The following is a 13,279-nucleotide window of genomic DNA, read 5'->3' as shown; positions in this document are numbered from 1 at the left end:
AGGTACTGACGAATTGTCACAGCCGGTTATCGCATGTAAAAATAAAATATAGTTTTAGCATTTGGGATAAGCAGACAAGCTTTGTGAAGAATATATTTCTGTATGCTGTTGAGCCCGTCCAGGTTTCAGAAAATAAATAATAGTATCCATTGGAGTCCTTGCAGTAAGTAAGTACTAACTAATCAACAACTTCAGTGGCGTAGCTACCTAGGGCAGTGCCCCGGGGCCTCAAGCACTAAACTTAGAAATTTCTCACACTTTAAAAATAAATATGACAGATTGCAACCCCACTTTAATCATGACAACTCAGTTGAGAGCAATTCAAAAGATAAGTCTAGGGAATTCTCCTAAATTACTTCTGTAGTTTGGCAATGTTTCCAATTTGACGGATATGTGCGTTTTATTGTGGTTAAATGCCTAACGGTTAAAAAATAATGCTGTATCAGGTGTAAGTAAGGTAATGTCAATAAACGTTTGTACTGGTCAATATAGTTTAGTATTCAATTATATTTGATTTTACCACTCATATTGATGTCCGTTAAATCATTAATCGTGTCAAATCTATAGATTTCGGCTACAACGGCTACGGATACGGCTTGTATAACGCGAAATCTGATGAAAAAATTCAAGTCACCGCAGTAGATACATTAATTCAGGTGCGTGGGCAGGAGATCGTTCATGGTCTCCACCGTTAAATGTGGTAACACTAAAGGTGATGACAAAAAATCCGGGGATTCCCTAACGACACTTGTAGCGTCTCATTGACTATTGTGTTTCTTTTCCCTTTTTTTTAATTTTAACGTCGTCAGCGAACAGTGAGTAGGGACCTACCTTCTTGAGCACAATCTAACATTGTATTATTTAAATAAATTAGAAAACTAAAATTAAGGATTAAAAGAAGAAACACGGTGGTGGATTGAAACGCAAACAAAGCCAAGAAAAAGTAGATAGTAAACAAAAATTGCCCAAAATTGACAAGGTTTTTAGTCAGCCTCCTGCAAGTACATCTAGCCAAAATATTTCTATTGATAGTGACTCAAATAATGTGTAACTACAGTATTGGTTGAGAAGCCTACTGAAGAGAATGGATAATAATTGCAGTTTGAGATACCTCCGCCGCAGATCTTGTGAACGTGGATGATGTTTGCATGACACACATAAGAGCGCAGGGTTTTGAGCAAGAGGAAGAGGAAGGAACCACAGACCTCTATATTTTTCGAAAATGTGTACAACAAATCTTCTTATGACTTGGGAAACTTCACGAACAAAATATTAAGTGATAACGAAAAACGTCAATTCTTGATATGGGGCTTGTACTTGTACTAAGTTTCGTGTTCTAAAATGGGCCAGTAATTAGTTTTTGGTTGTTATTCCAAAATACTAGACGCTGCCTATTCTCAACCCAGCTAGTCATTTGCTTAACAAAGGAATAATGTTTGGAGTACAGGAATTCGAGGATATGGATAGTCGAAAATATGGATTAAGATGAATTAGCTGCTGATCACCAATTTCCAAACTGAGAAATTTTTTTTTAGGTGTTCCGAGTCGTAAAGTACTTTATTAGCAAATTTGGGAATAGTTTATGGATTAAAAGCCAATTAACCACAACCAACCAAAGACGACCATAATAGTCTCGCAAACTATTTATATTAGGAAACGGCGAAACGTCATGAAGCGCATCACATCTGCCCCTTTGATACCACTACTAAATAGCGATCACGACCGCTCTGTCAAGAGTGTACCGGATAAGAAGAAAATTTATATTAGGAAGCTCAATAAAATAAACAATTTTAAATCTTAATACTTTATTTTTGGTGCCTTAAATCGAAAACCGTATTTACAAAATTATCTTAACCTATATATTTATAGGGTTGTCAAAATGTTAATAGTAAATTTTATACTTTACCATAAGTATATGTTGTAAGGTATTTGCAAATTAAAAACATCGTCTGTACTATTTATTAGTTATTCGCGGATTTAACAGTCTAGTACAACACCGCATCAATACACAATATCAAACCTTAGGTCATGTGTTTAAAAACCTGGTTAATACTTCTGGTTTGATGTTTGTCCAATAGGATTTAATAGTTACATGTAACACAATTATTTGGCAACCCTGGTCGTTCATACATAGCAAATTGCTAACAAAAAGAGAACATTCATACTCTTAGTATCCTATTTTCGCCTCCTTATTAATCAATGAAAAATTTTGCATTCCCAAACAGTTGCCAGTATCGGCTACAATAGTCGTACTTAATAGACGTTCACAACCAGACATTTAACGAACGTAAGTGATAAAAATTGAATGCAGAATAAAACTTTTTAATTAATAAAGGGGCCGCCTTATATAATAAGGTAAATCGTGCGATTTATCTTATTCGCCGCTTCTAGGTGAGCGGTCGATACTACGGCGCTCTTGTGACTCTCCGTTTTGTCGGGGCGAGGCTGAGCGAGAACGCTCGCGAGAACCACTTCTTGAGCGGGATCCAGAGCGAGAACGGGAACGAGATTTGCTAACTTTACCCTCGTCTCGCTTTGGCGATACAACCTCCTTGCTATGAGAACGAGAACGTGAGCGCTCCCTATAAAAAAACAATACATTTAAAATAAAAATAAAAACAATCTGAAGCCTGTAGTAATTTCTTATATTTTTAATTATAATTATCTTGATTGAAATTACTATAATTATTTCCCTGTACAACAATGTAAGAATGTGTTATTATGGAATATCTTGTTGCATGAGAAAAGTTTGCAGAATGTCTGGACAAACTCCTTGAAAAAAGATATTATTATTATAAGTACATATGCTTTTAAAACTGTCATTTCTACATGCAAACCACGCCATCTAGTTGGGTTAAACACACTTGTCCAAATGAAAATTTAATAATAAAGCTACTAGGCTACTGGAAATAAGGGAAAGTGGGGTATATTGTACAGCTTACCTTTTGGTGGGATCCCTTCAAGAAGCAGGAAACATAACAAAAGTTAATAAACTAATTTTGCGTTAGGATATTTAGTATGTAAAAATCGTTTCTGTGAAACGCTTGCTAATGCTTGGGTGCATTTTTGCATAATTTGGATGTTGAATGTAAAAGTATTTCAATAAATCTAAATAATACACTGGGTAATTGTAATGGATTTCGACTACAAAGTGCCTCTATCAACTTTGTCGTCATCACTATTGTCATTTTGACACAATAAATGTGACGGATTACGATTATTACAGACAGATTATTGATTAGGATAAATCTATTCTTCAAAAGCATTCGCTATGTTATACCTATATGTTGACATGTTTAATTCAGATAAATAATATGAATCAGTCATAGCATAATCACCGAAGCACTTAGAAAACAGGTAGTTGCAAATACTCAGTATTAGTAAGTCTCTAACAAGTAAGTAAGGACTGACATAAATACACTTATTAATAAGAAATGGTTATATGCTTTCACAAATTGCTATTATCTATAAGCAGTTGCATATCATGTGAGAACCCATTTTATACAAAATCATACCAAAACTAATAATGACTTACAAAATGTTATTAAAATGATGTAGTTGTATTTTTCATGCTGTATGAGAAGTATGAATCTTTAGATTTTATTCACCATAATTATCACAATATTACCAAGATTTTATCTAGCTAGTATAAGATTCATGCAACAATTAAATTTAGATATCAGCACCTAAACACAAGCAGTTGCAGGCCCAAATTCTAAAATCTACATAAAATCGTGTAACTTGAGGGTTGTATTACAAAATTCATTAAATGGTTTGAAGCAACTTCATTTGATTATGAAGTTTTGGAATAGGCTTAGATATGGAATCGGGGCCATAGTACGTGTACTCACTTAGATTCGCGTTTGGGCGAGGGTGAAGCAGATTTCCCGTTGGTCTCGTTGCGTACCGGGGAGCGCGATTGTCTCGTCTCGTTGTTGGACCCCGATCTAGAGCGGCTGCGTTCCCTAGGCGCCCGGGAATATTAGCTAGCTACTACTACTTGCATGTTTCTCAACGTTTCCAACTTAAGACAGATACTTGGCATTATGTAATTTCAATTGCAACATTTGCACGTCGCTGTAGAACTAAATGTTTATTTAATTGTGAAATAATTGGCGGAAATATATTCTGACAAAAATAATAAGTGCCGCGATAAGCATCCATAGTTTTAAAAAGAAATGTTGAAAAACTACACGGTAACACATAAACTACAATAAATACCCCGAGATACAATATCTAATATACTTTATACTTACGATTTTAAGTTTTGCTCAGCGATTGAAATTACACACCTAGCCAAATAAACTCTATATTAATTTCATTGAAACCGTGCATTTAGGTACGATGATACAATTTTATAAATACATGCATATCTTCGGGGATATTGAAAAATCAAGAAATGAATATATAATTGATAAATTCATTTCTCAAAATGATGTGACATTAAATAGACACAATCCACAAAGACGCTAGATTTATTTGCTTAATTTCGAGACACTATTTTTTTTATAACATAATTAAGTTGTGTAAGTTTTGTAAAGGCCTCGATCGAATTCGTTGCTTTTACCAAGTGCTCGTCTTAGTGGATCGCAAATTGTATTATATAAAACTTACTTAGATCTAGATCTGGATCTAGACTTTGCCACTGGACTCTTGCTCTTCGGGCGAGATCTAGAACGAGAGCGGCTCTTGGAAGAGCGACGAGAACGGGACCTAAAAAATATACATTTTCTGTAGTATGATGATATGATTAAAAGTATATATAAAAAGTAGGACAAATAGCCTCAGTGTTAGATTTATCAGTCAGTGGTGTCAGCCCCGAAAGATGGTTAAAGAACAATATCATCATTTCATGTATTATTTTGAAACAGCAGACAATTAACGTCTGCTTAAATAGTGGGTAAAGAAGTACCTTTACCTACTCTTTTGACAGTATAGTTTTGACTCAGCGTGCCCTATATATATATATGTATTCTAAATTACCTCGATCGTGATCGACGGCGGTCACGGGAGCGACTCCTAGAGCGGCTGGATGAAGAGCGTGACCTGCGGCGAGAAGAGCGACGATCCTCCACCAAACGAACACGGCGGCCATTCAGTTCTGTGCCATCTAGTTTCTCAATAGCAGCTCGCATATCGGAATGGGTCGCGAATTCAACGACACTGAAATTTATATTAATTAGAAAATGTTGCAAATAAGAAAATTTAAATTGAAACAGGTGATACTCAGAGTAAATGTTATAATTCACAGGTAATCAGCCCCGAAAGATGGTAAAAATACGATATCATCATAAAAATAACCTAAAAAGACAATAATTGCCCATACCTTCGGTAAAGTGCAAGTTGAAATTGTAAAAAAATCAATCATTAATGATGGCCTGGAAACTAGAATACATTTTATTTAACGTAAAGAAAAACTCACCCTTCATTCCTGTGTTGTTTATGCGCATCAGCGTAAGTGACTTCGCCAGCTTGACGCATGTAATCCTTTAGGTCCTGCCAACCAATAGTACATATTAGATAGATACAAAACAAAATATAAAATAAATTCTTAGGAATGTCGTCAGTTTCGATAGTGTCATCAAGGTTGTCAGCCCCGAAAGATGGTAAAAAACGATATCATCATGATAAATCCAATCTAGCTTACGATACCTGCTATGATAACCTGATGGTGGATAAACAAAATTAAATTGTGTCAAATACAGTTTCGTAAACAGTTATCCACTAGGTCATTGCTTTTTCTCCAACGAAGCCTTTGAAATGTCCAAACTGGATCCATATATCTGCTTTATAGTCTTGGATGCCTTAGTCTTTGTCGTCATGTAGTCTTTACCTCTTAATGCGTTTCTACTCTAATATTTCCTTCCTCAACTTATCTTCTTGTTTTCCTTCAGTTCAACTTATTACCACCTGTCTTTCATTGTCCTTTTCAACATTGCTTTTTTCTGCATATGCTATACATCTCTGCTCTCAACCTTCTTGGCGTCAGCTTGCTTTCTTCGTTCTGTGTTTTCTATAGGCATTCTAGGCCTTATATACTATTGATTCTATATTATTCCTTCAGAGTATTCAGCTCAGATCAACAGTCAATGGTTCTCTAAAAATGCGACGATCTTTCAGGTTCTTTAAGTACGTGAAACTTCGCCTTCTTGGCATTGTTCGCCTTGCATTCCTTATTCCTTCTATGTTGAATTTCATCCAGCTCTGCAATTCCTCAAGCAATGACACTGGGAAGAACAATCTACGAAAAGCTGTACGGACACTTAAAAACAAAAATCCAATATAGCCACTAGATCGCTATAAGGAAAATGACAGGATGAATGAATTTACAATGGGTTTGCACAAACGGCTCCTGTAGTGCCCCCCTGACATTACCTTGGGGTCGGGTCCTCTGGGGCCATCGGCACACGGGGTCCGGGCAACCTCAAGCCAGGGGAACCTCAAGGGTAGCGGGCGCCAACACCGTTATCCCTCCTAACATCCAGATCACATCGCACACGGGCTATCGTGGAAGGGCACAGGCCAGAAACGCCACCTTCTGTCGTTATTTAAAAAAATGAGCTCGCATGTCTTTTTAACAAAAATAAATATGATTGTAACTGTTAATAAAAATGTTTTTATTACTAAATTTACATTTTATATTACTGTTAATTTAAACGGCGCTCTAGTACATCCGGGTCATCTTTGGATTGGTATTCCGTCTTCCACGTCTGATCGATCTACGGTCACGGTACGATTCCTTTTGCATCGTTTCTACGTCTTCAATGGTTTTCCTCATTGACCACGGATAGATATCGGTTCCCGACTTCCCTAGTTGCCACGTGTGCTCCAAGCCACAGATAACCAAGCCCTCAGCGATGAGTATTGGATTGCCCTGAGTCCTGCCCCTGGGGTGAATGATAGATGATGATGGAGCTGGTTCTGCTCATTCTCTTACCTGCCAGCTAATGCGGCTTGACAGATTTTCGACGACTAGCCGATACTCGGTACGCGTCGGCGGCCCATATCTGTAATTGTTGTCGTTGCTGTAATAGAAATTCTATCATAAATGTCGAGAGACTATGATAAAAAATCTATTGATTCTTATTGTTTAACTATTGATGTATAAGAGTTTATACAATAGTACAGTAATATTTTACGTAGTTGGTCCCAAAGTTGTCACTGGCACATTATTTTTAAATTTCGAACATGACTTTATAACAAAATTATTGCATTTTATTTTTGAATTGGCGTCAGTAGGAAAACAGTAAAAAAAGGTTTTAATTGAAGATATTGGTCTACTAGCATACAAAAAAATAGAGTGGGCACTTATTTAATGCTCGTCTAAAAGCAATAAGGCTTAAGCGATCGCGGGTGTTGTTAAAGCGGTACGTTAAAAACCGACACCGTGATATTAAGGACGAAAAATGTTTGATATTGAAGAGAACTACAATAAACAGAACGATAAAGTGTACGCTTAGAGTTCTCAAGAGGCTAGAAATAAAGTTCCGAGGGTGCAACATGGACATCATCCATCATCAGTAATGGTCTGGTTGGGAGTGTCCAATTACAGACCGACTGAGGTTCATTTTGCAAAAAGAGGGTCAAAACCAGTGCAAAAGTGTACCAAACCAAGCAAGCCTAGTTTGAGCGTTAAAATATCGACTTAATTAGACATGAGGATTGATTGGCCTTCCTCCAGTTCGTACCTTAATCCTTTAGACTATAAAATTTGGCAGGAGAGAAAGGTCTGTGACAAACCCCATAAAAACTTGGGAGTCTGAAGTCATCTTTAAAAAAAAAACAGCACACAACACAGTCACGACTGGCCGCGGCGCTTAAGGGCCTGTTTTAAAAATAAGGGAGGTCATTTCGAATAGTTTTATGCGATTTCTATTCCTTAATTAATAAATATCACTGATTAAAACTTTTGTTTTTATCATTATTCCCATTTATGAGGGAACTTTGGGATCGACTACGTAGATTACTGATAGACGGGTGTTTATAATAGTTGAACAGTTAAGATACACATGTTAAAATATTGCAGTTAACCAACCAACCAACTCATTTATTTAGTATTTTCAGCTTTGAGGTGCTTGGTAGTTTGATTTAAAAAGTAATTCAAAAATATACAATATACGATTTGATAGTAAAAAATTTAACTAATTCTTTAGGCTGAAATTATATTTGAGATTTTGTAAAATAATAACTTTAATTTGCTACATTCAGTGTTAAGTATACTTAAAGTGTCCAGATGTCCCGTATTGAACGGGACTGTCCCTTTTTCCAATTACGACGAGCCGATGTCCCCGAAATGAACTGTGCAAAATTGTCCCAATTCGAGAAACCGCGAAAAAAAATTAAAAAAAAAAAAGTTTAAACAGCAGAATGTAAAAAAAAAGTGCCATTAGTTTCATTGTTATTTGAAATCTTCACCTATAAGATTAGTTTAGTTTAGTTAGTTAGACAGAACAAATTTGTTCTGTTCAACTAACTTAACATTTTGTGATTCGTAACCTTTAAGCCAACTAACTTTTTCTACATAAATAACTTTAAAAAAGTATTTTTTTTTCATTGACTACTAAATTTATTTTTAGCCAAATTATGTCCCGGTTTGAGTGAAATAATAAATGGCCACTAAGTATACTTCTCCACCAAGTGTGATTCTCAACACGAACTAATACTTAAACATTTTTTTAAGGAATGCAAAATCTTAATCATCTATAAAAGCATTTGAATTATATACAGAAATATAAATAATATACACAGTTATTTTTGCTATATACCTCTCAAAGTTTTACCAAGTGATAACAATACAATTAAAATTACTTACGAATACAAGCTGCAATAATAATAAAATTCATTATGTAATGTGTAAATGTCATTACTATTAATAAAAGACATGATATTACTAAATTACATTTTTGAAAAGAATTATGTGCAATAGTGTATACCGATGTGTGTATGTATTATAAATTTTCAAATTGTCTTTTAGTTGTTAAAGAGTGCTTTAGTTACAGCACATACACCATTGTCGACCGCTTTGCTTAGTTCAATACATTATTTGTACTGTAGATTCATGTAGCGGTAGACAAATGCAAATACTATTTGTATGGTGGTGATGTCCCCTAGCTGAAGGTAAGTGTTGTGTCATGTAAAGCGTGGCAGTATACAGACGCGGGTGGTTTGGGAGGCCTCTGCGGTCGGGCCCTTCGGTCCCTTCCCCGCCAGCGGTCTGCGCCCCTCGGCACGCCCCGCGCCCGCTCCACGCTCACCCTACAACAATACTCACTCGTAACGAGAGCGGCCTCGGTCCCGCTCGTAGTAGCGGTCACGCCGGTAGCGGTCCGCGCTGCGGTCGATGCCCCTCGCCGGCTCCACCACGACCCTGTAGCATACCCCCGATGTTATACACCGCGCCCCCACTTACACCTCGCATACACACAACTCTCAAATATACCCAATCAGAGAAATACCCAGATGGCAGACACAGTGCCCAAACAATTATCAATAAATACTCTGGACTTCAAGAAATCTATTCTGTCTACATCTGACAATGTCATGCTATGATAAAGCCCTCTTAATATTCAATTGTTTTTGATCTTAAGGTCAGTAAAACATGAGTTTTCATTCAATCTGCAATCTACTTTTATCTCAAAAAAGACAGTCTTGCACAAGTTCGATACCTTTTATCAGTATAATTTATAAATAACAACATGTCTTTGTTCTTCCATAGACAAGAAAATTGAATAGCTATGAAAAAGTAAATTCTGATCAATTCAAAGCAAAAATCCACATTCAATCAAAATATTCAACCATACAATATTCAGTCACATTCATTCTTCATTATAAAATGATCCGTCCTCCATACACTTCTTTCAAAATGTGGAGCCGGCTGATAAAAAAGATTATTATTAGTCATGCTATCACATAATACTATTGAACCAGCATTATTTGATCACATTTTTTTCAAGTAGGTTTAAAATCTTTACTCTAGGTTTAAGATTAAACTTCAGTTTCTAAAACAGGAATTAATCCCAAGCATAGTATTTACCCCACAAAAACAAATCTAGGAATATAGCTATATTATTTACTATTTGTTTTCAAATGTCTACAGTTATAGATACAACAAAATTAAGTGAAGTATCTGTTAAAATTTAGAAAGATAATAATTACCTTTCTCCTAATAATTCTTTTCCATTGAGCTCATAAACAGCATCATCTGCATCTCTATAGTCTTCAAATTCCTATAAAAATTTAATAGCCTTTGTTAAACTTTAACCATCATAATATTAATTAATCTAGTACACAACATCTAGTAACATAGTAATCCAAATTGTTAATCTAATATATACAGAAACAATAAATAATTATAGTGAGACTAGAGATGTATTTTAATCCATGATAACCCAAATTAAAATATTATATATAATATACTTTCTTCGAATTATTATAGTTTAATAGGTGTCAATGCAGGTCTAATCGCTATACAATGCTGTATGCACTTACCACAAATCCGTAGCCATTCTTGATGAGGATATCTCTGATTCTTCCAAATCCTTTAAAGAACTTTTCTAAATCTCTTTCACGAACCCCAAAGGGTAAACCACCAACATAGACCCTGGAGCCAACCATTTTTTGAGATGATCTGAAATTTAATGCGTATTAGACACACATTGATGACCTTAATCATTATAAAGTTATAATTAAGTAATGGATGGCTGATAAGGAGATTATTTACCGGTAATTGCTTCTTTTGAACATAGCTAGCTTTCTAAAAATGCTGAACTACGTTACAATATAATATATTGATTAATACACACGTCGTTCAAAAATAAGAGTACACATTTATAAATTGGAAAGTCCAGTATTTAATTTAGAATATTTATGAGAAAATAGATTACAAATTTATAAAATAACAACAAATTCAATATTTAAGCACGCTCATTGAGTAAATCACACTCCGGAATTAAGACAACGTTACTTAATACTTAAAATCGATAACCTTTAAACTATAGGAACGTGGAATGGCGGCAGTTCGCGCTAGTCACCACGCGCTATTACGAATTTCAGTAGTAACTTTAATTTAATAGCCAATAATAAGTGGAACATAAATAGAGAAAAAATACTTTAAAGGATTTGACGTAGTTGAAAGTTATGCACAAATTAAATCTAACTAAAGTAACCTACCGATCTCAATACGCCGCGGTTACCAAGACTTCACAATATGGCGGTCGGCGGCACTTACCACCACTCGGCTATCATCACATTTATACATATTATAATTTATACCAGTTGATGATAGTCAATGTTATTAATTAAAATAAATGTTTACTTACCACTCAAAGCCAACGTTCAAAGTAAACAAAAATTAAAATTAATTAAAAACACTGTGTTCCACAAAATCACGATGTAAGCCGAATAACACGAAATCGGAAATAGGAAGTCAACTGGGCATGCACAGAGTACAGACTACAGACTAAGATGACTATAAACAACAGAATAATAAAGTGGAACACCTTGGTGCCAACTCTATGAACAAAATAAGTGTTACCAGCGTTAACAAAATATATTCCTTAAATATATATTGTGTTAGTGTCTGTCTAATGAAAGAGATACTTGAATTATTTGAAAACTTTCGGATGGCAGCACAGAATGTCATTGTCAATTTCTCAATATGGCTGTTGTTAAACATTCGTTTTGGTTTATTTTGTTCTTATTTATTCATTTACGAGTTTAAATATGAGTAAAACTATACCTAAAAGTGGAGTTCGAGACATATTGTTCTGCATGATATCCAAATTCCAAGAAGAAAAAGAAGCTGAATTCTACCAAAAACAAGATTGTTTACGTGTGGTGTTGAGTTTCATAGGTTAGTGTGATTTATTGTCTTGATACTTCATGCAATTACTCATTTCTATTATATATTTTTTCCGAATAGTTAACAGGTATAATAAACTTTGTTTTATTTGATAGAATATTTCGTTTCTTTAGCAGGAAATCTGTAGGATGTAAAAGGAGTCGATGCAATAGTGAGAAGTATTGGTAAACTCATTGATTTAGAGATAGAATAAAATCCCAGAACCAGTACTTTAAAGAAATCGCTTACATCACTGGTAAAATTTTCAATACTTTTCAAGTTAATTTGTAAAAAAATGTGTGTGGTAACATTTTCATTGGTTTTTCCAGGTGTAATATCAATACACAGAATAAAAAAGAAGGGGCAACAAATCAAGGTATGTGGAGTACACCTGGAAAAAAACGACCTCATAAATCAACAGTGTCTCATTTGGACAATTTTGACATGGATGCTATTCGCGACAAAATGAATGAATTTTATATTGTTAGAAAATAAGTTCCAACATTAAGAACACTTTTGTTGGAATTAATAGAAAGCATAGGATTTACTGGGTGTGGGGAAACTCTTCGCCGAATATTATTGGCCTATAATGCCTATGAATTTAAGAAAAACAAAAATGAATGTTCTTTGTTAATTGAGCGCAATGACATATGTGCCTGGAGACATTACTATTTAAGATCTATATCGTTGAAACGTGCAGAAAGAAAGCCAATAATTTATTGAAATGATGAAATTTATGTCCATAAAAAACTACAAGCCCAAAAGTCGTGGCAAGGTCCCTCTACAAGTAGTGCTATTGAAAATATTTCATCTGGAAAAAGGTACATTGTACAAGCAGGGTCGGAGAAAGGTCTTGTACTGAACTCATTATTAATATTTATATCAAAAATGGCTGATATGATATGATATGAACTTTAATAAGTGGTTAAAAGAAAAGCTCCTACCCAATTTAAATGAACCAAGTGTAATTGTTATGGACAACCAGTTACCATTCCGTTATAGTTAATAAAGCCCCTACAACACAGAATCTCAAACATGAGATAAGAGAATGGCTTACTTTGAATAATATTCAATTTGAAGAGTACCATACGAAAGCAGAACTGCTAATAAATATCTGCTAAATGTAATGTAATGTAAAACAGTATAAACCAGAGCCAATATATGAAGCCGATGAAATTTAAAGCACAATGGTCGTGAGGTATTGAGACTACCTTCATACCATTGTGATCTAAATGCCATTGAGCTGGTATGGAGTATGGCAAAACACAGAGTAGCAAATAAAAATATTATATTGACTACAGAGCAGTTAGCAACAGAAGAAGAGTAGAAGAAAATGAGAGACAGTTATAATAATATTGACGCAGATGAATCTATGGATATTGATTTTTTAGATTCTGATTTTGATTATTCCGAATTAAGCTGTGTTTTATAATAAATATA

At 34.9% G+C, this 13,279-nt stretch overlaps 1 protein-coding gene across 9 annotated transcripts; it reads right to left on the bottom strand.

Annotated features, from left to right (window-relative positions):
* Positions 1-1,788: 1,788 nt before the first annotated feature.
* Positions 1,789-11,454, bottom strand: LOC123710675 (serine-arginine protein 55). 9 transcript variants are annotated; one of them, XM_045663385.1, is made up of 12 exons: positions 11,319-11,444; positions 11,170-11,237; positions 10,489-10,627; positions 10,156-10,226; positions 9,272-9,367; positions 8,813-8,821; positions 6,938-7,025; positions 5,423-5,496; positions 4,984-5,163; positions 4,615-4,713; positions 3,852-3,965; positions 1,789-2,582 (listed from the first exon to the last, which is right to left on the bottom strand). In XM_045663385.1, exons 3-12 carry the CDS (start codon positions 10,612-10,614, stop codon positions 2,375-2,377), a joined length of 1,065 nt encoding a protein of 354 aa, XP_045519341.1. In that variant the 5' UTR covers positions 10,615-10,627; positions 11,170-11,237; positions 11,319-11,444; the 3' UTR covers positions 1,789-2,374. The 9 variants fall into 9 exon arrangements, with proteins under 9 accessions (XP_045519341.1, XP_045519418.1, XP_045519255.1 ...); XM_045663462.1 differs by lacking the exons at positions 3,852-3,965; positions 11,170-11,237; positions 11,319-11,444 and adding exons at positions 2,943-2,957; positions 4,257-4,292; positions 10,721-10,875; XM_045663299.1 differs by lacking the exon at positions 11,170-11,237 and having other exon boundaries at positions 11,319-11,454.
* Positions 11,455-13,279: the final 1,825 nt, after the last annotated feature.

The sequence above is a fragment of the Pieris brassicae genome, chromosome 1, assembly GCF_905147105.1.
Source record: "Pieris brassicae chromosome 1, ilPieBrab1.1, whole genome shotgun sequence".
Lineage (NCBI taxonomy): Eukaryota > Metazoa > Arthropoda > Insecta > Lepidoptera > Pieridae > Pieris > Pieris brassicae.
Note: the sequence above shows the minus strand (reverse complement) of the source record. Positions and strands in the feature narration are given on the sequence as shown.

Bases quoted from the DNA above. Each gene is read 5' to 3' on its own strand.
- LOC123710675 (XM_045662780.1), bottom strand. From the start codon at position 10,743: ATGTTCAAAAGAAGCAATTACCG. The intron at 5,164-5,422 runs GTGAGTTTTTCT...TATAAATTTCAG, and splicing joins AAACAACACAGGAATGAAGG to TGTCGTTGAATTCGCGACCC. The intron at 4,714-4,983 runs GTAATTTAGAAT...TATATTTTTTAG, and splicing joins CGCCGTCGATCACGATCGAG to GTCCCGTTCTCGTCGCTCTT.